This window comes from Agelaius tricolor, unplaced genomic scaffold, assembly GCF_023055355.1.
Source record: "Agelaius tricolor isolate 1412-34295 unplaced genomic scaffold, bAgeTri1.0.p SCAF_1, whole genome shotgun sequence".
Taxonomy (NCBI): Eukaryota; Metazoa; Chordata; class Aves; order Passeriformes; family Icteridae; genus Agelaius; species Agelaius tricolor.
Window position 1 is genome coordinate 34,090,919 of NW_027269261.1, and position 25,983 is coordinate 34,116,901.

Consider the following 25,983-nt stretch of genomic DNA (forward strand, 5'->3'; position numbering starts at 1 on the left):
TGTGTTTCACATAAATTTTATTGTGTTTTGGAGGAAATTGCATACAATCAATCAGGTCACTCCAACAGTAGGTAGTATGTTTCATGTGTGCAGTCTGATCTTTTTCTTGCCAGCTGCTCAGCATAATTCTTAGCAGGATTTTATGCTCTAAAGGGTAACCAAAACTATCAGCATCCAAGGGGACATCTCCTCCTATTGGGATTAATGACATTTTTTGGAAAATTCCTAACTATCCTGAAATTAGGAAGAGGCATTCTGTCTGATTGTAAAACTTCAATAATAAATCTGCATCATTTCCTAATAAGAGTATCTGAAAATATTCTCTGTAGACAAAATGTACTTCCAGTGTCAGAGAACATTTTCTTCAACACAGAGCTCTTTATTTGTTGTAATTTTTGTCATACATCACCATTTCAAATCTTTTTATGAACAACAACCAAGTGGAAAAAATTTTATTCTGAAAAAAAGATCTGGATTTGCAAGAGAAAAGAAATGCTAATGGAGCTGCAATTGATATAACAAAGTACATTTAAAAAACAAACCCTGATGGCTGAAGATTAATCATCTGACAGTGAGGGAAGTAATGCTTAAGGAAGGAACACAGACATTGTGCTTGTGAGTGCCAGCTTCCATCTCCATGTACCTCACCTCTATGCCGTGGCACACTGCTCCCAGCCTTGTGCCAGCACAAGCTCCCTCCTGTTACATTGTGTTTCTGGGAGCTAAGATGGCTTTTAGATGAAAAATAATGGGCTGAGTAATTTTTTTGGGGCAAATGAGACCCCCCTGTCTGGTTTAAAGTGTGGCAACACCCAGGGCACTGCCAGCAGAGCGAGGGCACGAGTGCTGCAGCGTGGGGGCAGGAGGGGCAGTTGCAGGAGTGCTACAAATTGGAGTGGCTGCTGAAGACTTTCTCCAAAGTAATGGGCTTACTTTTTACTTTTCTGCAACAATATTTAGCCAATGTTTTTTCTCTGATGTCAATGCAGGTATATATTTGTTTTCCACAGATAGAACTGCACTGAGAAGCAAATATGTTTGTTGGGGAGTCCTTTTGCCCACAACTATCTGCAATTTCCCCTCTAATTAAAACAAGAACTTCCATTCCAAATTACCTTCTTGTCTGTTACAATCCTGGGATATCATTTATACAATTAATTATAGTCAGACCTAGCATTAAAACTAGGAATTGGAAAAAAAAATCCTATAAAAACAAAACAAAGAGTCCATATTTCAGTCATTAAAAAACAAAAGGAATCAAGGCTTTCCTTGATTTTGGATAGTCCGTAAATGTCTTGAGGTAATACCTGAAAGAAAATAAGCAAGACAGTGAACCTGCCTATATGGAGGGGAACTTCACAGTTTCAACACAGATCAGCTGAGGAACCTTAAAACTGCTCCAAGCTGCCTTTCTTTGTTTTCTTAGTGTGTTACTCTGCAAAAAAGCAGCTCCAAAACTATTTACACCCGGTTATTTAATTAACTGATAATATTGTTAAGGTTCTAACAGGCCTAAAGTAGAAATTTTAGGAATTCAGAACATATCTGTTCCAAAGGACTGCAGAGGTTGCAAGGGAAACCTTAGGAAAGGCTCACTTTAATGAGGCTCAGTAAAGAGAGGCTTTAGCAAGGTGGAAGCAGTGATGCAGCTCAGGTCACAATAAATGACTGTCAGGCCAGGGGCACCAGCTGCCTGCCTGCCTTACGCAAATAAGCCAATACACCTCCTGTACATGGCTTCAGATTTCAGTTTTATCCCAGTTCCTGGCTCTGCTCCTCCCTGGCATCTTGCAAACTGCATTCCAAGGGGAAGTAGCAGCATATGGCAAGGAACAGTTTGATACCTGTGATGGTGATAAGCACGTGGACCAATGCAGCAGAGAGTGAAAAAGGCAAAGGCGAAGGCTGGTAGGGACCAGGTTGCAATGGCAAAACCAAACCATTCCACAATTTCTCCAAAGTAGTTGGCTCCAGAAACGTAGGTGAACAGTCCTCCTGCAGCAACAGACAAAATATTTAATTTTTACAGTCATCTCCTGTACATGGAAGGTTCTTTCACATGAAGTCAGCAGCAGAATATATACCCTTTCTTATTCAGCCCATAGCAGCAACCTAAATGCACTTCCCTGAAGCCAGTGGAACCATGCCAAAGGGGGATCTTGTTTGAAATTCATGTGTAAACACAAGAATCAATGGGGATTCTGACTCAGAGGTTTCCAGCACTTTCACAACCATTTATTTTCATTTGGAAAATAACTTAAGAAAGGCCATTATTAGATTTAAATTACAAGAATTAGCATTAGTCAATCCTTTTCATGTCCTAAAAATATTTTGCAACTTCACTGCCTGTGGGGAATGCAATATCTGGATCTCAGATTTTGCAACATTTACAAGAGGCCGGTAAATATTGGAGGCGAGAAACTCTGGGAGAGACATGTCACCATCCATAGGAAGCCAGCAGAAGGAGTCAATACCAAGCCCAAGAAATTCTTGGATTCCTATCCATGTTGCTCTACAGAACTAGACATTTCCTGGAAAGGCAATTCAGCACCTTGCATCCTTGGTGTTATTATTTTCCCCTGAAGTTTGAATCCACCTTTTGCACAGTAAGAAGTCCACTACTACTTCTTTCTGGGCATGGAGAAGACTATTTCCTTCTTTGCAGCTGCCTTTTGCAAAGTTAAAATCCTCGTCCTGTGTCCACTTCAATCTTCTCAGAATTACCAGCCAATTTCCTAAATCTCTCCTCACAGTCTGTGTTTTCCAGATACTCTTGCTGCTTTCCTTGGACTGCCTGCAGCCAGCTCACACCAGTCCCTGCAGCTTTGGGGGGCACCTGAAGCAAATCCCTGTGCAAGAGGTACTGAGAAGCTGTGCAAGACCAGCTTCTCTGCCATTACTGTCACTCTCCTGTGAATTCAGTCAGAAAACATTATTTATTCTGCTGCCCTACTTCCTTCAAGGAAGGGGAGATAAGAATGTACCTTGAGGAATCTTGTACGTGACTTCCCCGGGTTTCCTCAGCTGGCGCAGCAGGAGATCACTGTGAATGTTGATTCCCATTCCCAGCAGAAATAAGAGGAGGCCTAAGAAACCGACAGGAAATGGATTAGAAAGACAGCTCTGTCCAGATATCCCTGCTCAAGCTCATGTGTGAGGTTTATCTTTGCAGCAGACAGATAGGGGTCATAATTTGAGGTGGGTGGATTCTTTTTCAAGTCAAAAGATGCATTGCTGCCAAGAAGGCTACTGAACAGGAGAAGCACAGGTGTCTGGTGACACCAGAGCACTTTCAGCTGAACTTCCAGGTGACCATAGTCCCCATTTATTGAATACTGATGGGGGGACACAAAGTACCCCATGGCCACCACGGCTGATGACAGCTGTGCACAAAGTAAGCACTGAGCTGTAGAGGAGTACCAATACCCTCCTTTTACTGCTGAGGAATAGGGAGCACAGAGACACAGAGTTATCCAGCACATCACTGGAGCTGGGAAAGGAACCTACATCTCAGCACCTCTCAGTCCACTGGCAGTGAGGCTGCCTGGACAGAGCTTTGGGCATGGATGGAAAGTAGGTACTTGCTGAAGGATGCTGACATTATCTGGCCTGAGTGATCCATTGACCAGATTCCATTTAACTGAAAAACCAGAGGCATTTGATTGAGAAAGTCTGCAGATGATATGCCCTTCATTTTGTGACACGTTGGACACTGAGAAAACCACCTCTGACAATGATGGGAAAGCAAGAAAAGAAATAGTGTGTGCAATACAATGTTAAATAAAAGATTTAATGCTGATAAAACCTCAACATTTCCAGTAGCAACAGAAAGTTGGTAAGAGTCTGCAGAGGAAGAATATACTGGGGTTTTTTCTTCCTTAATATTTCAAGTACTGCTAATGCTGATTTTCTTTTTTCTTTTTTTTTTTTTAACATTAAACATATATATATATATTATTTATCATGAAAATGAAGTTATATGGTGTTTTCTTTGTTGGATATGTGAGGTCTTACTAAACAATGTCCAGAATTTTTAGTATGTGATGCTGTCTGAAAAGACTGGACTTGCATCCATGGTCTGAAACAGGGTATTGTGAGTACCTTGGTTAGTTTGTACTTATTGTATCCGAAACGTTTCCTCAGACATCCATGTTAATCCTCATTTCTATGTTTACATTTAAAACCACTCTCTGTGCAGTACCAAATCTGTAATGCCATCCAACTGCTCTTGTTCAGTTATTCTCTGAGGAATTTTGCAGGGTGAAATTCAGTTAGGCTATTAAGTTACAGAATAGAAAGGAATCGTATTAACATACAACCAGACTGTGCGTGATCTCTAATCTTCCCCTGTGCCTTACATGAGAAAAAAGAGCTCTTTGTCCCCAGAGCTTCATTCATGCTGGGGTTTTGCCCTGCTTTTCTCTCTCACTCAGAATAGCTGCATGGAGTGCAAAGCTGCCTGGCAGGGAAGAGAAAGCCACAGCTTGCGCTCGCACACAGCCACTGCTGGGTGCACGCTTCTGCCTGAGCAAGGGCACAGCCCCATGCACCTGGGGCCTGAGATTGCATCTCCGTGGCCCACTGCAGCAGGAGGCTCTGGAGTGCTGTCAGTAAAACAAGGCTCATGATTTGAGACTAACACATAACATGATATACCTTCAAAGGTGGCTGCCTAACAGGAAAAAAAAAGTTACTGCACATTTGTTTTATCTGGGCCGGCAAGCAGGTCTTATGCTGATTTCCATCACAACAGATTTGACTCACATGTTCACTGAAGATTAGGACATAATTCAAAATGCTTACAAATTGCTTGGAGATTAGATCTTGGGAATCCTGCAGCTGTAATTACCTGATGTAAATCGGATGTCGGTGCACCAATCGTTTGGGTATTCAGCGCAGTAAATCAGGTAGTACCCCTGGAGGAAGCCATTATAGATACAGAATAACATGCCAAAGAAAAGCAATTGCAGTGGGAAAGGTCTGCCTCTAGTGAAGAAAGGGTAAATAAATGTCCTAAGGTAGATAAGAAAAAAAAGTCAGCACATTGCTCATGATAACATTGTATTTGCAATTTCTCTGCTGTAGGGAAAAAAACTTGAACAAAGCACAAAGTAGAAAATAGGTCAATAAAGACAAAAAATTTGAAAAGAACTGCAACAATATAAGATCAACAATTTATTTGGAACATAAAATCCTACAGATACACATCTTTTTCTGGTCCTGCAGGACTGCACCCAAGGTGGGAAGTTAGAAAGCTCATCCAGATTCACTGATGCTTTCAAAATGTCTCTGTACCTTTCTCTACGCTTTTGAGTGAAAATGAGGAATTTGTGCCCACAAACTCCATTTTCATTTCAAGCCTTAATTTAATGCTCCAGTGGGCCAAGGGAAGATTGGTTGCTGTGGAGGGACATGGGGACATGATGTTCAGACATCACTGATGTTTGTGAAGGGCAGCACCAACTGCAATACTGATTCTCCAAACGATTACTATGCCATGAGCATCGAACGTCGGGAGGAGCTTTGTTATGGAGAAGACATTCCTGATCCCTGAGGGCTTTAACTCATGGTGGCAGATGGGCTTGAGGGCAGTGTTGAGACCCTCTGGCTCTCTCATCCCCTGGAGTATACAGCCCAAAATGTAATCTCCTGCCCCAGCCTCTCCCACTTCACTCAGAAAGAGACCCCATGCATCTCTAACACACAACAGCTCTGTCCTGCTCTGCTTGGACACTTCAATGTAGGGGCAGAGAACTGTTTTTCCCTGCCTGGGGAGCTGCTTTACCTCCAGTCCCTGCCTCCCCTCCATGCTTTCAAGCTTTTGTTTAAAATAAGAAGAGCTACAGCCATAAGTTTAATATGACAAACACCAAGATTTCCATGCAGCTACAGCAACTGGGCTTTCTTAGGCAGCAGCTGTGCTCACAGTAGCATTAACATCTGTGTCAGCAAATAATTGGTGCTTGTATAGTTTTAATTTATATGTATGTTCGCTTCAGGTGGGAGTATCCCTGTTGACACTTTGGGCAATCCATATCATCCCTTGGAGAGTGAAACGAAGAAGTTATATTAATTTTTAGTATGTGTTTTCTTACCTGGCCACTTAAGTTCTGCAAGTGGAAAAATATACACTCTGAATTTCTTTCTTTTGCCCTCTTGGGCTTTGGATGGTGCTCATCATACCAGTATATAAGCATTGCTGATAAGTAATTCACATCCCATGTTGCAAGTGTCAACTAAAGCAAGCTGAGGCATAAAATCTCACAATATTATAAATCTAGATTAAATCATTCCATGTCTGGAAGTGAGTAAGCAGAGTACAAGCAGCAGCATGTTAATTCACTGCTTTCCAAAGCAAGGCAAGACAGATTTCCAGCAATTAAGGCAGCTGTGATGCAGAAGTGCTAAATACTTTTAAAGAAAGAGAAACGTAAGAGGTATGGAAAATGTTCTTCAGATAGTGATATCACATTTGTCATATTTGTTACAGAATGGGAAGGAATGCTCTTTGGAGTAATGTTACCAATAATTACTGATCTTGCCCTTTAGGAATGTGATGCTAGAATTATGAGTAAGCAAGGCCAGCTTTAGCATTCTGATCTGCTGTTGAAGTCATATTGACAAGACAAATTTGTCCTGAACAGTTATGAAAAAAAGTGTGAAAATTTCAAATGCAGGCTTGAAGAAAGCAAATTGTATAGAAGAGGGAATGATGCAAACCACACAAAATTATTTAGGAGGTGAATGTATACAGTAGATTCAAGTAGGACTGGCAGTGCTTTATCCTTTGCCAAAACCAGTCAGGTTTAAGAGTCTCTGAGTTTTTACAGCTGATGCAAACAGAAGGTTCTCAGGTCCCAGACAAACTGATTGTTTCTGTGCTGCTTCCTGGTGCTGCTGTTGCTGCAGAGGTTATAGGCCCTTGAAAGATGACTTATCCTGCAGTAACAGGAGGCCACAAACCTCTCTGCCATGGAGTGCACACAGGACAGAAAGAATCTGCATGCGAAGTAAAAGTACAATGGCAGGGGAGCCAGGAGGCACCAGCTTTGTTTAGTTGTTGAGGTAGTAAAATCCTGGCATCACTGTAATCCTGCCTCATAGCAGTTTGGACAATCCAAGTCAGAATTTCATCCAAGAATCTTTGTTGTGGAACAAATTCTCCAAGGAAATCTTGGTGGGTCTGTTAAACCAGAGACCACATTCAATTCTCTGTATGAGATTGTACTACATGGCTAGTTGAGGGTGCACAAACTATTCCTGATGAGATTTGAAAAAGCAACAGAGATAAAGCAGGGGCATTTAATAGTTTTAAATATTCCATGGAAGAGTCTGCAGCTCTGCTGGAACTATTTTGCAGTGTGAAAACCAAAGGGGGCCTGAAGACCACCATTTTAGAATAACAGAACAAATCCAGTCTTTTGGTTTTAGTCCAATGACAAATTTGACCTTTTACTTTCGGTGCAGTATTGATGACTAATTCATTACTCCTTTATTATCTTTACCAGCCAAAGGCACTGCATCTGACTAAACCATTGCCAACAGCTTCTTTTTAAATGAATGAATAATGCATTATTCATTTTCTTCCCCATCATTTATTTTCCAAAAAAACCCCAGGTTTTGAAGAGAAAATCATTTGACATTGCATCAAATTTCATCTTAGAGGTATTAGCCCAGCTTCTTGAAAACTCTGGAGACTCTTACCTAAACCCAGGGAAAGTATAGGTTTGATCTTCTTTCCACAGAAGGTGGAAATCTTTCACAAATGTTACCATAAGAGTAGATTGTCAGTCCTCCAATAGCTTGTCAGTCAGAGATGTTTATGCTCCTGCTGTGTCTTCTCCTCTCCAAGCCCTAGTTGCAGTGTTTCAGACAGTAACAGCTCATTTATACGTCTGGAAGCTCAAGGTGTTTCACACCTGGGGCAGCTGGGCCAAGGATGCCCAGAATGGAGGACACCTGGTTCCCTCCACAGCCTCCTGCTGTGTCTGCCCATCCATGCCTCTGCCACCAGGCCTTCTTCTGGGTCTAACCAGGATGAACAAAGGGCTAGGAAGTAGAAGGATTGCAAGATGGGCAGGGCTGATGTGGTGCTTTTCTCCTTGAAAGCAGGTGCTGGCCATAACCCAGCTTTGTCCTACTCATGCTGGGGCACGGTCTGAATGCCCTGGCCCATCCCCTGTGACCCTGGCCAGCTTCCAGAAGAGACTTATGGACTTCTCCTGACCAGGAATGCTCTGAGTCCTTGCAGGGACATTTTAGTTCTCCTTGGACTGTGGGGGGCAGGCCCTGCCCTGACTGCCTGGTGAGGATGAACCAAGGTGGGAAACAGTGCCTGAGAAGCACTGCCCACGGCCTGGGCTCCATGTACTCTGGCTCCTTGCTTGTCCCACCCAGAGGCACAAAAGGTGGAGAGAGCTGGTGGCTCAGGTCAGGGTGGGCAGCCAGGCCCTCCCATGAGGGTGATGCCCCCAGGGAGCTCCCAGCTCATGTGTGCACTAAGCTGACCCTGGAAAACACAGACAGGTGGGGTTGTGCAGTTGCTGCAGGGCTCATGCAGTAGGTGAGATAATGATGGGCCCTGCTCCATCGAGGGCCCGTGTTGCAGCCCCTTTTCTCACTCCCTGAAAACTCCTTGCTGAGCTCTGCAGTTCTCACCACTCTACTGGTACCTTCTCAAAGACCTCTCTAAGTAGAGGACAGCTCTCTAGAGTCTACTGCATCTCCTTCCTTATGGGACTGTTTTCATTTTCTTATTTGTACAAATCCCCGTATCTCAGGTGATAAGAAAAACCTTGTGATTTGTGTTACACTAACTACAGACCAGTCAGACATGAAAGGATTGGCCTGCTATCAAACCATGGATTTACTTTCAATCTTTCTTGGGCACAGATTGACAAGATTGGTGTCCAGACCTGGGGAGATTACACAGACCAGTTCTCTTTGCACCAACAATTAACACCATAGGTTGTCACTGGAATCACATTACTAGAGAGCTGCTGGCACCCTTGGCATACCTGACCGCTTGGACAAAGGCTCAAGTTGTTCACAAACAGGATGGACTTCTGCTTGGGGTGGCTGTGGTGCCTTACACAAAGCTTCTAATTATTCTGGAGAGTTATGGATGCCAAATTAGATGTCCCAAAGACATCTGCTGCTGATTAGTCTGCACATACTTTCTGAGCCCCATTCTGTAGTTTATTTGTAGGTTAAATGCACTTTTACTGGTTTTGAGTTGTGTAACAATAATTCTCATTGGATATTTATAGGAGAAAACTGTCAAGTCCACACCAGGACACAATCTGGCACCTAATTTTCCTGTGGCCAATTAAAAATTTTCAGTTATCCCAGACTGGGTTAAAACAAATGTGATGGGTAAATTTTCAGTTCCAAGCAGCAGGCTAATTTGCTATCAGTTTAAAGGGAAAATAAAAGAAAATACTCAAAAACACTTCCAAAAGTGAAATTAGGCATTTTAACCCTCCTTCATCATGCTATCTACAGGTAACTGTAATCACTTCCTGGACTGTGGCCCAGTTTGTAAGCTCATCTTAACAGAGCTTAAATAATTGAATAGAGTCGGTGAGGGGAGCAAGAGAACAATCTTTTTTGTTTTAATCATGCAGATTTATCGATCTAGTGATGACAAAAACAAAGTTGTAATAAACTCTCTTTTCAAAGCCAGCAATATTTTTCCACATGCAAAATACCCTACTTCCATGTTCCTCCAAAGGTCTTTGGACAAATTTTGATGGCTATAATTTAAGGAATAAGAAAGATAGATATATGACTTAAAATCTTTTGATTCACCTGTATCAAACAATACTAAACCTGCCATATCTGGTTAATTTCTGAGGAATATATCTAAAAAAATTTCATCAATCTACTATCCTTGGGATGTTTGTGGTTCCTTTCCAAGATGAATTGAACCTGAAGCCTGTTATTGTAGGGACAGTCTTTCTTTGTGGTCTCTTAGTGTCAGGTCCAGGGCTGATGAAGACTTCTGGCAGGAGCAGACTCATCTTTCTTGGGCAAGAGATAGAGGCACACATCTGATCAAGGGATAGGAGAAGGACTGAGGAAGCCCTGAGACACATGGCATCATCACTGGGTTTCAAGGGGTTCTTGAGAAGCAAGGCAGTGGGAAAGAGAAAGTCTGGGCAGCACTGATTTAATGCAAAGGCATCAGAAACACAGTAGGATTCAGTAGAAAAATGAGGAGACTTGTAAGTGACTGCTATACTGGACCATGGGGACTGCTGAACTTGTAGTGAAGATTAATAAGAATAAACTTATTTCAGATAAGAAATAACACACAATACTAGAAAGTAATTTATTTGGGAGAGCTGAATAGCTGTGACCAACAGTTGTCCTGATACTGAAGGGAAGTTCGTTTGAATGCAATGAGATTTCTATTAAATGTAATATAGAAAAAACTCTGAAGTAAAGAGCTGGGTAGGACTGGGAGAGGGAGGATAATCAGAAATTACAGAAAAGGCAGATTCTTTTACAAAGAAAACACAAAGATTTGGAATTAATAGTAATTCTTATATTTCAGGGGATAAATTATATTCCAGTGAAGAGAGGCAGAAGGTAGCAGCTGCTGAGGACAACTGACCACCATTTACTGCATTTTGTTTGGAATGATCTGGCTCTGGCTTCTGCCAAGACAGAGTGCTGACTGCAAAGGGCCTCTGCTCTAATCCAGCGTGATACCTTCAGGGTTTCATAATGTCTCATGACTCATCTAACATTTTATACAAACTGAGCATCTCAAAGATGATAAACTCCTTAGAATAGATTAGCAGTTGCTTAACACCAGCATTTATGAGTAAAGCTCCAGAGTGGTACTTGCTGTGCCAGGAAGGCTGACACCATGGATGACAGCACTTGCAGAACAGTCAAAGGAATCAGCAACTGCACTTGACTTGTGGCCACAGAGCTAAAAACAGACTTCAGGTTGAAACCTTGGCGACAGGTCAGAAAAACATAGTTTCTTACAACTGCCTTTGAATGAAGGGGAGTTATAGGAAAAAAAAAATTTCAAAAGCATGTGTATCTCATGGGAAATGCTAAAAAATGGTGCTTCTGTATCACTATCAATCATTGAAGGAAAAAAAAAAAAACATGATGCATTTAACCTTGGATAAATTTAAGGAATCTGAGCTATGTAGTACTCAGTTCCAACATTATAAATGCCTGAAGTAGTCATTGTGACCAGCTAGAACTAGTCAGTAATGCCTCATTGATTGATATAAATTGCTAGCATGCTGTGCATTTAGCAAAGTAAGAAGGATAAATCCAGTTTATAGATAAAGCTTAGTCCTCTTCACATTGCATACAGATATTATTAGATGTGCTCTATTTAATAAAATATAAGTGGTTGGAAAACAAATTAGGAAAAGAGGAAAAGAATAAGACGTTAAAAAGGGTATTTGGTTTTAATTAGAAAATAATTGTGTAGGCATGACTCCAAGGCAAAATTTTTTCCTCTTTTAAATTCACTGCAACAGTGTCCAGGTTTCAAAAGTGTTTTGCAATTTTGTTTATAAATTACTTCATTACTCCTCTTGGTATTCTTCCATTATTTCTGAAAATGTCACTAGAAAATCTGGTATCTCCCAGTGACTACCAGCATCCAGACAGAACCAACAAAGGAGAATTCTTCTGGTAAAAAGGCATTCAAAAATGAAAAGCATCATACTGGTTTTGCAGATACAGCGTCAAAACACTGTATTTTAATTATTATGCATTTTCTAAAGGCACACTAAGAACAGAACTGCTGGGTTTGGTGCACTGTCAAGCTGCCTCGCTCAGCAAGTCACAATTCATCAGCAAATTACACTCAGTATACATTTATATTGGCATATTTGTTTCTTCCATGTTCCTATTTTGGTATAAACCAAATAGGCTCGAAATATTCTTAATTTAAATATTATTTTATTGTCATTTGCTATAACTCAGTCGCTTTTTCCTTTTTGTTTGTATTGTGGAAAGGAGATTAGAATGAGAGCTGAACTAAACAAAGGGAAGAATTGATTTACTGCCCTTATGCAAAGGCAACTGAAACAAGAGCCAGATGAACCAGATATTAATATCTTTCTCACCATCCCTTGTCAAATTTAGCATATTCATCAGAAAGATAGAGATTTTTTTTAAAAAGTACTTTTCTCTTTCATAGCCAAAGAAGGCGAAGTGGAGCTAACAGAGCAAAGGGAATATGTCCCCTGTACAGACCCCTGCTGAAATCAGTACCATCCCCTACAAATTCACAGTTTGCCCTCAGACATTACACAGCCAAGTCAGGGGAGTGCAGAATGTGCAGCCTGATCAGCCTCTTGTCTGAGCAGCAGTACCTGTCACAGCCTCTTTGACTCAGAGTCCTGTGGGTCTGTAACAGCAGGGGACAGGACTCATTTCCATATGCAACACTATTTTCATGAGGTAAGTTTGTTGAGTGAAGGAATTGACATAAATTGGATATATTATAAGAGAAGAATGTAGGAGCAGATGATGTCCTGTGTCTCGACCTTAGATTTTTTACACTGTCTCACATGTCAACCTTATAAGTAACTTGGAGTTTCCTGGTTTAGAGGATGTTAAGTGGCTGCAAAACTGATTGAAAAATTATATCAAGGAATAGTTCACAATTGTTTACTATCAAACTAAAAAGATCTTTTGAGGGAGGTTCTGCAAAAAACTCTTCTGCTACTACTCAGGAGTTTTTTCATTAATATCATGCTTCTGGGGAAAAAATATTCGCAATCTTTGTGGCTGATGCAGCTTTGAGAGATGCTGAGCACACCAAGAACGAAAACCAGAGTTTAGAATTGTCTTGAAATACTTGTTTGATAGTTTTAAAACAGTTGATTTAATTCAGTAAAGACAATGGCAAAATGCTACACTTAATTAAGACCAAATGTAAAAGACAGGCTGAAAAAAGGGCTGGATAGGAGAGGGAATGGTGGTAGGTGGCAAAGTGAGCATGAGCCAATGGGTCAGGCTTTTGTGAAAAAGGCAAATGTTAAAGTGTGTTGTTGGAGACACCTGAGGTAATCTTTCCCCTTTGCATGGAGCTAGTAGGAGCTTAAATGATGCTCTGTCCAGCTCTCTATAAAAGACAAAGTGGAAGCAACCCAAAGAAAAACAGCTGTGGTCTAGGAAGTGTGATGTGAGGAAAGACTGAAGGACTCAAGGCTCTTTAAAATAACTAAGAGAAAACCAGTGGAAGACATCATAACAAACTGCAACTGTATAAAAAGCTCCTGCAAAGAAGAAAGGAGTCAAGCATTCTCCTTGTCTACTGGGAACACAGTAGAAGCAGTAAGAAGCAACAGGCCTGAACAGATGTATAGAAAATGCAGCTTAGATATTAGGGAAAGACAGTGAGGCATTGGAACATACTAGGAATCTCAATAAGCAGCAATTGTTAAGGACAGACTAGACACATGTCCATCAGGAAAGAGAAGAAAATTTGAGGACTGTATGTGGCCAGGAACTGCCTGGGAATGGGAACATGGTGCTATTTTAGTCAGAGAGAGGCTCTGATGGACTCAGCACCAGGCCAGCTATCGCAGTGGAAACCCTAATTAAACTTGGTCCAGATTTGTACTTTCATGGGGATTAGAGGAAAGGACGACTTGTTTGGGGATTAAAGTTCAACTTGACTAGATGGATTGTGCTGATGACAAATGTGCAGATCTCACAGTGCTTCATGATTACCTCTACTATTTGATAGTATCTAAAGGGCAACAGCACTTAGAGGTTATGAGAATACTTGTTGTTTTATCTAAGCAATAGTGTGTCAAAGCCTTGGCCAGCCAAAAGTATCTCCCTCTTTTCTTCTTCAGAAATAATCACTTGATATTTATGAAAACAGATCACTTTGTTCCTATTGCTAAACTGTGGGAGTCTGCCAAAAGTGTGAAAGACATGCCAGAGTAACTTAATCAGACACTATGCTGTGCACTTCAAAAAGTTCCCTGCTCCACTGGAGCAGAGTTTTAAGAGTTCACAGAGGTTGAGATCATGAGCAGAACAGGAGGATGCGTCTACATAAAAACTGGCACAAAATCCAGGGATGCATAGATCTGTGCTCTTACGACTGCACTTACCAGATCAAGTGTCATTATTTTCCATAAATTGCTCCTGTGGGCCTGAGAAATGACCAAAGGAAGACAGATAATTGGTAATCTATCCTTATTCAACATTAAATCTTGGTCAGATTATATTCAGCCAGCATACTGAACCTCTGTGATCTCATGGCACTCAAGGCAGTACATACACATAGAGAGGAACAAAATTTGAAGTGGCCAGGTCAGATCCTGAGTTTGTGCTTACATTAAAATAATCAGAGGACTTAGAAGCCTTTTTTTTTCCCTAAGGAAAAGCTACCATGGGCTGATTCTGAGTCACAATTGTCTCTGTTTCCTTGCAAAATATGTCAAAAGATTTCCTGACACTGAGAGCTGCTGGGTGAATCACTCAGCACAGTGTCAGCATTGTCTCTTGATACCTGGGCATTGCCCTCTCACATCATGACCTTTTCCTTCCCATTTCTTCTCACTCCTGCCCCACTACTGCCCTAGCTGTTGTTAACAACTCTCCTACTTGTTCCTCCTGTGCTCTTGCAGCTGACATTTCTGTCTCTTCCCACCTTGTAGCCCTGTAAACCTCACAGTGGTTTTTATTTCCCTGCATTCAAGACATGTTGTATTTTTCCTAATCCATGTTGCCAGAACTCCAGCTAGGAGACTACTTCTTCTCTGTTGATTATCCAAGCAGCCAGAAAAGCCTTGCTCTGTCCCTACAGTGCCAGCCTAGAGCATACTTGGCTGGGTTGCAGGCTCACATTATAGCCTCAGCTGAACCAGAGGAACAGACTCTAAAAATGTTAGCTGACGACCTTTCTGTTTGAGCAGATACAAACGCACTTCTCAGACGGCTCCGCCAAGTTTAAATTGCTTTCCCTAGGAAGAGTCAGAGACATGTCTCACTTTAGTAACCTTAATCTGAGCCAAGTTTTAAAGTGTGAATGCTTTAATGATCTTTTTTTTTTTTTTAAGGTTCTAAAGAGAAGCAAGCAGGGAAAAAATCCCCTCAACACCATAATGTAAGTACTTTTCTTCCATTCTGTCATTTCTCAACATTTCTTCCTCTCCTGTTCTCAGGAGCAGCAGAAGTTTAATAGAGGTCCATGCATTTTCCTACCCCAGATGTGTGACTGGAGTCACTGGAAGGTTTGCTTAGGATCACACTGTCTGGAAGTATTTGCACGTGCATCTCCAGCAGGAGACCATACTAATGTAACTATACTTCTTTGGGTAGCCAAGCTAACTTACTCAGAGCTCTCTGTAGCCTTCCTGCCCAGCCTGAATGATGGCATGACTACCTAGATCAAGGAGCCTTGGTTTTGTAGGAAAGTCACCCAGCCCATCTTTACCAGTACGTCAAAGAGCTGCAGGTCATCTCCTGCCTCAGGACCTGCTTCAGCAAAGTCTTGCCTGGGAACTGATCTGTTCCTTAGCATCTCCCCTAAGCAAACCCTCTTTCTCTAGCAGACAACACTGAAGCCAACCTTGATAAGGTGACATTTTCCAGAGCCGTTTCTGGGAGGCAGTCTCCCAGCATGGCAGGTATTGGATTAAGTTGGTGAACTCTAGCCCTGTTGTAAGGAAAATGGTATCTTAAACCTGGCTGAAGCTGACTGTGGGTGTTGCTGCTCCATGTTTATAAAGGGTAGTAAGGAAGGAGGAGGTCAAACCCAGCTTCCTTCAAACAGGACCTTTTTTCATTGCTGTTGAAGGTCACATTTGGATACACCTTCCTAGGAATGGTGAAACTTTCTGCCCATCCCTTGGTATTAATGCAGTAGTAACTGGTACTTCAAAAGTTCACAGCTAGGTAGAATTTAGCTGGTTCTTAGAACAAATTTGGACCTGTAGAAAAACTTACTGCTTTTTTTCTTATGAATTGCCTTTTCTTATTTCCCTACATGAAACATTTTATAATATTTTAATTGGGGGTTTTTTTGTTGGGTTTTATAACAAAATAATCCCGTTGCTATTGTTGTAACAAAGAGATGTTGCAAACATAATTAGAATGTCAGCTGAGTGCTCAGCAAAGAGTAATGCAACTCTTACATTTAAATGGGTGTAGATGTACATGAATTTAATTATTTGACCAAATTCAGTAAAGATCACCCTACTGATCAATTCACCTGCCACATTTAAACCAATTTCTGGACAGAGAAGAACACATTGAGGTATATAAATTAAGAATTGTATCTTAATTCAAGTTTGAAAGTATTTCTTTACCATAACCCTTCTTGACCAAAATTAATTTTAAGAATATAACTTACACCAAGGGAAATATGCAATGTCTGGGATGGACACTGATTTATAATCATACTACTAGGAGGTTATTTCACAATTTTATTGTTTTTAACGGAGCTCCATAAAACTGGCAAACTACCTAATTATACAGGCTCTTGAGTACACAAAGGGGCTATTAAATTGTGTCCTTTTGTCAAACAATATTTATTGGCTTAGTATGAAAGTCCTATTTCCTCCTTAATGGCTGCCTCTACTATGATAAGAAATCAAAAAAAATCAGATTTGTGGATCTTGAAGGAGCAAGATCTATCACAAATTTCCCACTGGGCATATGGAGCGGACGTTAACACTTTTCTCTTGGTTTTTAATTCCTGCTTAAAAGAGTAGCCCAAATAAGGGAATACTACAGATATCATCATGATTAAAACAAATAATTTTCTCCTTTGGTAAAAACATTTACAGAAACTCCTGTATATAATTTTTTTTCTTTTTCTGTCTCTGTCTTAGTATAACTCTGCTTTTCTGATATGAACACCAGGAATGTGGTGATGCAAATCCAGATCTTTCCCAGATCCTTGCCAGTCTTACCAAAGCCCAGTGAGGTTTGGAGCTCAGAATGTTATCATCCTAAAAGATTTAAGCTCACAGGATAGCAAGTGCTTTCAGTTCCTGGGTGGGCTTCAGCCTCACACAGAGGAGATCAGAGCAACCTTCTTGTGCCTTGGTGATGTCCTGGTGGCTGGGACTCAGGTGTCTGCCCTGGAACTGCAGTTTGGACAGTTCAGTGCAGAGCAGCTGGACTGACACCCACCAAGTCATTTTGTAATTAACAGCAGCAGTGAGGTCCCAGAGCAGGCATGAATACTCCTTTAGTGCATTTAAAGCTGCCTGGTAATAACAAAACAGCACAAGTGAATTAGCATCAGATATAAAGATACTCCTGAGAGGCATGATGTCTTGAAAGGAAGTGAGAAAAGATAAAAGTCTTAAGTTATCTCTGCAGAAAATCTTCCAGACCAAGAGATAAAAGGAAAAATCACATGGGTAAAATTTGGCCTGGTCAAAACTGAGAGGTTTCTGTAATGTTAGCCCACTTCCCATTGGGAAAGGACTGTATAGATAGGATTATTTGTGCTAATTGTTAGGAAGGCAATCAGATAGTATTCTATTTTGAGAGCAGAATTAGGAAGCATTTCATAATGCTAGACAAGACTGCAAGGAAGCAAACTCCACACTACCACTGGCTACATGAGCATTTTACAATTCTGAGGCAAAGGATATGAAGAGATGCTTGTCTTGGCTAGTAGTACATTAATTCGAGGAACCCGGATAAAAATAGCAATGAATCTACTATTTTCACAGAAGAGATTATATATTAGCATTACTGTAATGCACTGGGATGCCTGGGAAGCAAGGAATACATAGAAGAGGCACAGCAAATGGCCAGCCTCTGTTAGGGATATTGCTGACAGATCTAGAATTACTGCCAAGGCCAAACGGCAGGAGAGAGGATGCAAATGTGCTACTGTGTAGCTGGTGAAGGCCAAAAGGAATCTGGTCAGGATCTATTCCAAATCAAGGTGAAGGAAAAGAGAACAGGATTTGTAACTTGTCAAAAACCTGCAGATTTTGTATAGGGAGATTAATTATAGAGGTTATAAGAAGCCAACAAGAGAAATGTCTTTAGTTATCAACACTTAATAATGGTAACTTTCTAAGGTCAAAGAATAAAATAACTATTTCTGTGGGGGGAAGAATTAATCTCTGGATTGGATCTATTGGACTTGATGGTTATTTTCTGGTCTGGTTATATTCACTACTAGCAAGGAGAGTACCACTTAAATATATAAATATCCTTCAAGCTAAATCTAATTTCTGTTTATGCACTTCATGTTTCAGAAAACATAAATAAAACTCTGTATGAACTAATACCAAATACCTCTAAAAATTATAAGCAAGATAATTTATAAAAAAATTACTCATTTGGAGCCTCTGTCCTTCAGCATTTCTCTGGAGTCTTGAGCTGCTTTTCTTACTGATCAGAAGTAGGTATTCCTACTTTAAGAAAAGGACCAGTCCAGGTAAACACAGCACCTGCCTGACCAGCCAGGCAGCACAGGCAGGCACTGCATTCTGCAGAGCAGGGGAGAGCAAGAGCCTTTTCCTTTCTCCCCCCAGAGAGGGAGAAACTGGCCAAAAGAAGTGCTTCATTCCAGAGAGAGGGAAACTGGCCAAAAGAAGTGTTAAAAACTTATGTGAGGAAGCAGTTTTCAAATGCTCCTCGTTTCTCATTCTCTTGCCACAAATTTCTGCATTCCCTGATCTCTTTAGAAATATGTCAATTTGTAGAAAACCAGCTACAGGTGCACCATATGGGTCACCTCCAATCAGAGGAGTCTGGGGATCCAGCTGTACCTCAAAGAGCAGCCTTACTTAATGTCTCTCAGATTCACTTCAGTGCACTTCAGAAATGAGAACAGCAGTTTGGTTTGTTCATGTATTAACAGAATAAAATAGAAAATAGAGATTTGATTGAAAACAAAGTTGCAAGAGAGGAAAATAAATAAGTAAATGTAATAGGTGGTCTTTGAAACTGAAATGCCTCTTTAAGTTGCTTGTGCCCCAGCTATTAAGGGCAGCACAGAAGGGGCAAATGCAGCACCCTGTCTTTTACACTTCTGTCTTCAGGATTATCTTCACAAGTCAGTGGGACAAGGGCTTCCCTGCTGCTATTGTGCATGGTGGCATCACCTCTGCTCCCTCATCACTCTGTCTTCCTCACTGGTGAGAGAAATGCAGCATGAAGATTTATATGGGATTGGATTGCAAAGGTTTCTTCTCATTGCCACATGTTATGTTTCCCACCTTCGGTTTTTGAAGCTGGACTGCAAAATGGAAAGGCAGCAAATGGGTTTCTCCTCACCACCTGAGGGCTTCTGCTGCATTCCCAGCACAGCCCCTCCAGCAGGAAAGGCTGTACTACAAACTACATTTCAAAGTAAAATACTTTGTAAGTCATTTATCACAAGAAGTGTTCCTGTACGTACATCTTACACCACCCATCATTTTCAGCTCACAACCAGCTTTCCACAGAGATTGCAGATGCAGATGGCAGACTTGGCAGTAATTTCTTTTCTCACTTTCTTCTTCCTTTGCTCTACCTTCCTACCCCATCACTTTTGGAGGCCCCTGCAACCACAGAACATACCCTGTGACAGTGAAGGTGCTATGAGCTTACTGAAAACAGACGTGGAAACTCAGATTTTGATTTTTTTCAGATTCCAAATAATTCCAATTTTAAGAATGTTATCTTTAGCACCAGAGAGCATTTGAATTTGACGAAATTCACACCATGCTGTGCTGATAAAGTGCTTGTTGAGACACAAAGAGCTGGCTAGCTAAGGAGAGCGGCCAAAGAGGCCGGGGCTGGGATTCCTCCCTTCCTTCTCCTCCCCTTAGCAGCAGCAGCAGCAGCAGCAGCAGGCTGCCTTCATCCCTTCCTGAAAGGCACAAAGAGAGAGGCTGCTGCCTAGCGGTGGCAGACAAAGGCAGAAAGCTGTTCTGTTGTTCTGCTCTCATGGTTCACCACGGGCCACTGGACAAGGCAGGATGGAGGGGAAGTCTCCTGGCTCCATCCCCTCCCTCTGGAATCCTCGCAGACAGAAAATCTCTGCTCTGGGCAGCACCAGGGGAGGGCTGGCTCTCTGACGAGCAGTCACCACCCAGGGGACCATCTCCTTTCTCTGCCAGCAGTGGGCTGGATGGGGCACAGCACCTGCCAGAACTGGCTCACGGCACTCCTGCAGGACGTCCTCTAAATGAGGACCATCAATGTCCTTGTCAATGAGCACCATCAGCGCTAACCCAGTTTCCAGAACAGTATTAGGGTGGTCCTTTCAACACTCCAGCATACTCCTCAAGAGCCTGATAATAAATACAAAACCACCACTGATTAAGCTGGCCCATGGCACAAATTCTAGACAAACAGTGAATATGAATGTAGGCAGGACAGCATTTCTAAGCAGTGAGCCCATATTAAAAAGTTATTTAAAAATGAAGGAAATACAGTGATATAAATGAAAACCACTCCTAAGGAGTGATAGATTGTAACCTTGGTTACAATCCAGGTCACACCAGCTCTAGAGTGTTTAAGTAGCCTGGAAACATAGGATGTACCTCTATGACTCCAAACAGAAAAGTGCTCTCCTAATGTGTAAACATCGGAGTAGAATGGCGGAACAGGAAAGTAATGTTCTCTCTAGGTGTGCTACTACAACTCTGGCACTGTATCATTTATCACACACTGATGTCTTCATTTTATAGAAATAGAAAAAAAAGGAGAGGGATAAAAAGCCACAGAAATTATCTGAGGACTGAGAGGGAGAAAAAACGTCTTGCATTGAGGGTCTGCTGTGGTTCAGTGATATTATAAATCTAGTTTACAATACCTCAGTTCAAATAAAAAAAAAAAATATTGTCGCTATTTGACAACATGTCCAAAAGCAGGACCAGCTAATTATGGTGGCTTAAGGCTGTTCCTAATTTTATGAAAAGGTAATTTTATCCTGACCAACTTCATGTCAGATGAAGTATCGTGTGTCTGCACTACTCTAACTCTGTGTCAGATCAGGTAATGCCTATTCCCCTATATCTGGCATACATCCACCACAAACCCATCAATTCAGCATAAATATGACATCATGTGTGGTAATTAATGCACAGAAATATGATCATGTGCTCCTATATTATCTGCATCAAACTGATGCTGACAGAGGGCTTGACAACTCTGTAACAAGCAAATTAAAACATGATCCAGTACCATGTAAGTGATATCATGGTAAGAGAATACTGAAGGACACTAGGGAGTGGAGTGCTTTAAATTAGCACAGGGTGGATAGAAGGAGCAAGGCCCACTGGGACAAAAATCAAGACCATTCAAATTTAAGCAAAACATTTTAAACATATTTAAGTAACGGTAAAAGAATTTAGAAGATAACACTACCAAAGAAAACACTGGATTAAAATATTAAAACACTTTAAAAAATGATGGATTTTTCATTTTCAGGGGTCTTCAGGTCAAGACTTGAAGTTACTCTGAAATATGTGCTTCAATCTAAAAGGGGCAACACAGCTGGCTAGAACATAAAGAAAGGTAGAATTGCTAAGCACAGCAGTCTTTTGGAAGTCTGTGTTTCTCCATTATGGACTGTAATGTCTATCTGAGCATACCTCTGATGAAAACTTCCCTTCCTCATGTATGTTTGCTATAGTAGATGAGACAAGATTAGGAATTATAAAAGCTCCCCTGTGGAGAGAAAGAAGTCACTAAATTATGCAACAATATACAAAGAAAATGTGTCATACAAACACAGAGGAATGCTTAAGTACAGATACCAGATGATCAGTAGTAAAAGTAGAAGTGGATTAACAAAATACCTTTATGATTAAGAGTGGAACACCTTTATTCATTTCAAAATTTTAAAGTCAGAAAATGAAGTAGGCTACACCCATTAGGTAAATGCAATTTTATTATTGATTGATATAACACTTAGTATCCTTGCAGTCAAGTTTAATCACGAAAGTATTTAAAACCATTGTTAGATTCTTCCAAGTAAAGATAATAAAAAGAAAACAAAACAAAAGAAAAGAAAACGGAAAAAGTCAAACTAGGTCCTGACTGTTATGTAAAATTACTGGACCTCTTTTCAAACACTGCATGGCAATGGAACTTTCTAATGCAGTGTCACCAGTACCCCTTGGTAATATGATTTGTTCAGCATCATTTTATAGGCAAACAGCCATAATATGCAAGTGCACATCATATGTAAGTGCCCTTCTTTCCACCCCTTTTTCAGCTCTGCAATAAGACAGCTTGCCCACCAGCACTATCACCAGGATGTGGTGGCTCTCAGCATGGAACAGGGAAGCCTAAATTCCCATGAGGTACTGCCTAGAAAATCCAGGAGCTGCAGGTGGGCTTAGACTGGAGCTGATTCTGGATTGCAAAACCTGTGGATGCCCAGTGGTCAGGGAAGTCTCCTCCATTGTTGTCATCTTCCTCCAAGGACTGAGTAAGTCCCATTCTTTTAGTTCAAGGCTTAATCCAGATTACAGTTATTGTGCCACTTACTGATTGTTAAGAATTTGACCCAACCTTCAGAGGATCCGAGGACTAAAAAAGTCCAGGTAGCTAAAAGGTCTGGAAAAGAAGAAAGCTGCAGAAATTCTGTTTAACTGTAAGATATGCTACAGGCTAAAAAATTCTCTGTAACAAGAAATTATCCTACCTGCTAGAAACTGTAGATAAAAATTATCTGTGCTGATTGTTAAAACTTTCATGTTATCAAGAAAGCTCTAATCATAAACACAGCCATGTGGCCATAGGTCATTCTACCAAGGATCCCTCAAAGAACCTGCCTGTCCTATAGTATTGTCAGGCAAAACCCAGAAAAACTTTTATTTTGTGATTTTGCTGCTCTTTTACACAACAGCAGAGTATTAATATTTAATACAACATTTCAAATATTAATTGATTCAGCAGAATGTCAGAATGGCATGTGTGAGAAGGGGCTGCAGCCTGTGAGATTGATATTAGAGTAATATGCTGTCTTAGCAAGAAAAGTTTTATACAGACTTGGTTGAAGTGAGGAAGTGAAGAAGGATATTCCAGTGAGAGATGAGAAGATCCCCAAATTGTCTGGGAAAGAAAACATATGAAAACACAGAGCTTTTGCCTCAGTCCAGCAGTAAATTTGGGAAAGAAGCCACAGAGCCAATAGATGTGTGCACACTGATAGGGTAACATTTCCTTCAGTTGTCTAGTGGTGTTCATTGATAGTTGTGTTTCTCAAACAATCAGAAATTCTTGATAACAGAATGCATTTAACTAAATTCTGTATAACTACATATAATCAATACATCTAGCTTTCTGGAAGCCAAATATGTTATGGGTGTGTCCTCGAGCTGACTCCTGCAGTAAAGACAATCGGAGTGATAACAAATACATGCCTAAAATAGTGTTAGCAACGTGAACCATTCCCTGTTTGGAATATCTCCAGAATAGCCTTGAGTGTCTATCCTTAAACTATCTGTAGAGATACTGCAACTGGATTTTCAATATATTGATTTTGGTTGAGGAGCAAATAATTATTTCGGATCAAATATTACAAGAATGTTTTCTATTTCTATGAAGCAAACTAAAAAAAAAAAACAGATATAGGAATGGTGGTGGAAACTGTCAAATCAAGTCAAGGTTTTGCCTCAGAAGTTACATTGCTCCTTACTACATAATGGCATAACATTTGTATGTGCACTTGCTACTTGTGAATAAAAGCCATTTTTTTCCATAAACAAAATTCAGCTTTCTCATGAAAGAACTCCACAGAAAATGGAAGTGGAGAAGATGGATTCTGGTGATACTCTGCAGAACTGGGTAACAATTGTAGAGCTATGTCTCTGCAAAGTTATCACCAGCACTGGATAAAAACGCTACTATTTATTTAAACTCCTGATTAGCAAATACAGAATTAATTAGAGCTGCAGCATTCGTTGACTCTGACAAGACCAGGTTTCTGAAAAGAAAAGGTATGAAAAGAAAAAAAAAACCCCAACACAAATTGGTACTTCGGTAGTGGAGCAGGAATAAGGAATTGAGCATAATGAACCAACTTTGGTGCCGAGGCACCGCACGCCCGCAGCGCCTGTGCTCTCCCGGTGCTCCGAGGACAGAGCCGTGCGCTCCCGGTGCTGAGGACAGAGCCGTGCTCTCCCGGTGCTCGGGCAGAGCCGTGCGCTCCCGGTGCTCCATGGACAGAGCCGTGCTCTCCCGGTGCTCCATGGGCAGAGCCGTGCTCCCGGTGCTGAGGACAGAGCCGTGCTCTCCCGGTGCTCCATGGGCAGAGCCGTGCTCTCCCGGTGCTCCATGGGCAGAGCCGTGCTCTCCCGGTGCTCCATGGGCAGAGCCGTGCGCCCCCGGTGCTCCATGGGCAGAGCCGTGCGCTCCCGGTGCTCCATGGACAGAGCCGTGCTCTCCCCGTGCTCGGGCAGAGCCGTGCGCTCCCGGTGCTCCATGGACAGAGCCGTGCTCTCCCGGTGCTCCATGGGCAGAGCCGTGCTCTCCCCGTGCTCGGGCAGAGCCGTGCTCTCCCGGTGCTCCATGGGCAGAGCCGTGCTCTCCCGGTGCTCCATGGACAGAGCCGTGCTCTCCCGGTGCTCCATGGACAGAGCCGTGCTCTCCCGGTGCTCCATGGGCAGAGCCGTGCTCTCCCGGTGCTCCACGGGCAGAGCCGTGCTCTCTCGGTGCTCCATGGGCAGAGCCGTGCGCTCCCGGTGCTCCATGGGCAGAGCCGTGCGCTCCCGGTGCTCCATGGACAGAGCCGTGCTCTCCCCGTGCTCGGGCAGAGCCGTGCTCTCCCGGTGCTCCATGGGCAGAGCCGTGCTCTCCCGGTGCTCCATGGGCAGAGCCGTGCTCTCCCGGTGCTCCATGGACAGAGCCGTGCTCTCCCGGTGCTCGGGCAGAACCATGCTCTCCCGGTGCTCCATGGGCAGAGCCGTGCGCCCCCGGTGCTCCGTGGCTTTGCTCTCGGCCACCTTCGCGCGTATTCCCACGGCTGCCTTCGGCGGCCGCCGCTGCTCCCGGCGCCGCACACGCGGCGCTTCTCCTGCCCGCAACAGGCGCTTCCTATGCACCTTTACATAATATCTGGATGAGTTTTACCCAAACCTTTCCTTCAACTTAGCGAAACCTTCTTTTCTTTCTTTTTTTTCTTTTTTTCCTTTCTTTCTTTTTTTCTTTTCTTTCTTTTTTTTTTTCCCTCCCCCTAAGAGAACAATTCAAAGCATCCATCCTCTCCCCTGTTCAAGCACCCGAGCACCACCGGGTGCTCCTCCCCCCGGGCAGAGATGCCCACCCGGCCGGTCCCTACTCTCGGAGCGGAGTCCGGGGCGCGGATGGCCAGGCGGACTCGGGCGGGAGCGATGCTGCAGCCAGGACCTGCCCCGGCCGCGCCGCCGGCCCGGCTCCGGCTGCTCCCGCTCCGTTTGCTTTCCCGAGGCGCGGCGGCCGGGAGCCGTGCCCGGCGGCGGTACCTGTAGAAGTAGTGCCAGCAGAAGAGGCAGCAGAGGAGGCGGCAGCCGAGCGGCTCGAGGCGGGGCGGGCTGCGCAGCGCCAGCAGCAGAGCGGGCACCAGGAAGGAGGGCAGCTCCTGCAGGAACCAGGCGCAGCGCGCCGGCAGCCGGCCTCGCGGCCGGCACAGCCGCTCCTCGTGCTTCCCGTAGCGGGACGGCACCCGCAGGTGCAGCGAGAGCTGCAGCAGCGCCAGGGCGCCCAGCAGCGAGCTCAGCGCCAGCACCAGCCCGGGGAAGCACTGCATGCTCGGGGGCGGGCGGGGGCGAGCAGCCCTCGGCCAGCGCCAGCCCCGGCCTTATTAGAGCCGCGGCCGTCACCCCGCCCCGCCGCGCTGCCTCCCAGCGCCCGGGCTCGTCACAGGGCGCAGCCCCCCGGGCCGGAGCGGGCGAGGCGCCCCGACCCGCCAGGAGGGGAGCTGACCCTCTCCATCCCTCCCCACACACACCTAGAGGAGAGCTGACCCTCTCCATCCCTCCCTCCCTCCCTCCCTCCCGTCCCATCTAGAGAGGAGCTGACCCTCTC

General features: G+C 43.0%; 1 protein-coding gene across 1 annotated transcript; it reads right to left on the minus strand.

Moving 5' to 3' along the window:
* Nucleotides 1-25,772, minus strand: SRD5A2 (steroid 5 alpha-reductase 2). The gene is made up of 5 exons (XM_071429309.1): nucleotides 25,422-25,772; nucleotides 4,850-5,013; nucleotides 2,985-3,086; nucleotides 1,845-1,995; nucleotides 1-1,307 (listed from the first exon to the last, which is right to left on the minus strand). Exons 1-5 carry the CDS (start codon nucleotides 25,703-25,705, stop codon nucleotides 1,241-1,243), a joined length of 768 nt encoding a protein of 255 aa, XP_071285410.1. The 5' UTR covers nucleotides 25,706-25,772; the 3' UTR covers nucleotides 1-1,240.
* Nucleotides 25,773-25,983: the final 211 nt, after the last annotated feature.

Bases quoted from the DNA above. Each gene is read 5' to 3' on its own strand.
- SRD5A2 (XM_071429309.1), bottom strand. From the start codon at position 25,705: ATGCAGTGCTTCCCCGGGCTGGTGCTGGCGCTGAGCTCGCTGCTGGGC. The intron at 5,014-25,421 runs GTACCGCCGCCG...TATCTACCTTAG, and splicing joins TGCTGGCACTACTTCTACAG to GACATTTATTTACCCTTTCT. The intron at 1,308-1,844 runs GTATCAAACTGT...ATTTTCTTTCAG, and splicing joins CGTGCTTATCACCATCACAG to GTATTACCTCAAGACATTTA.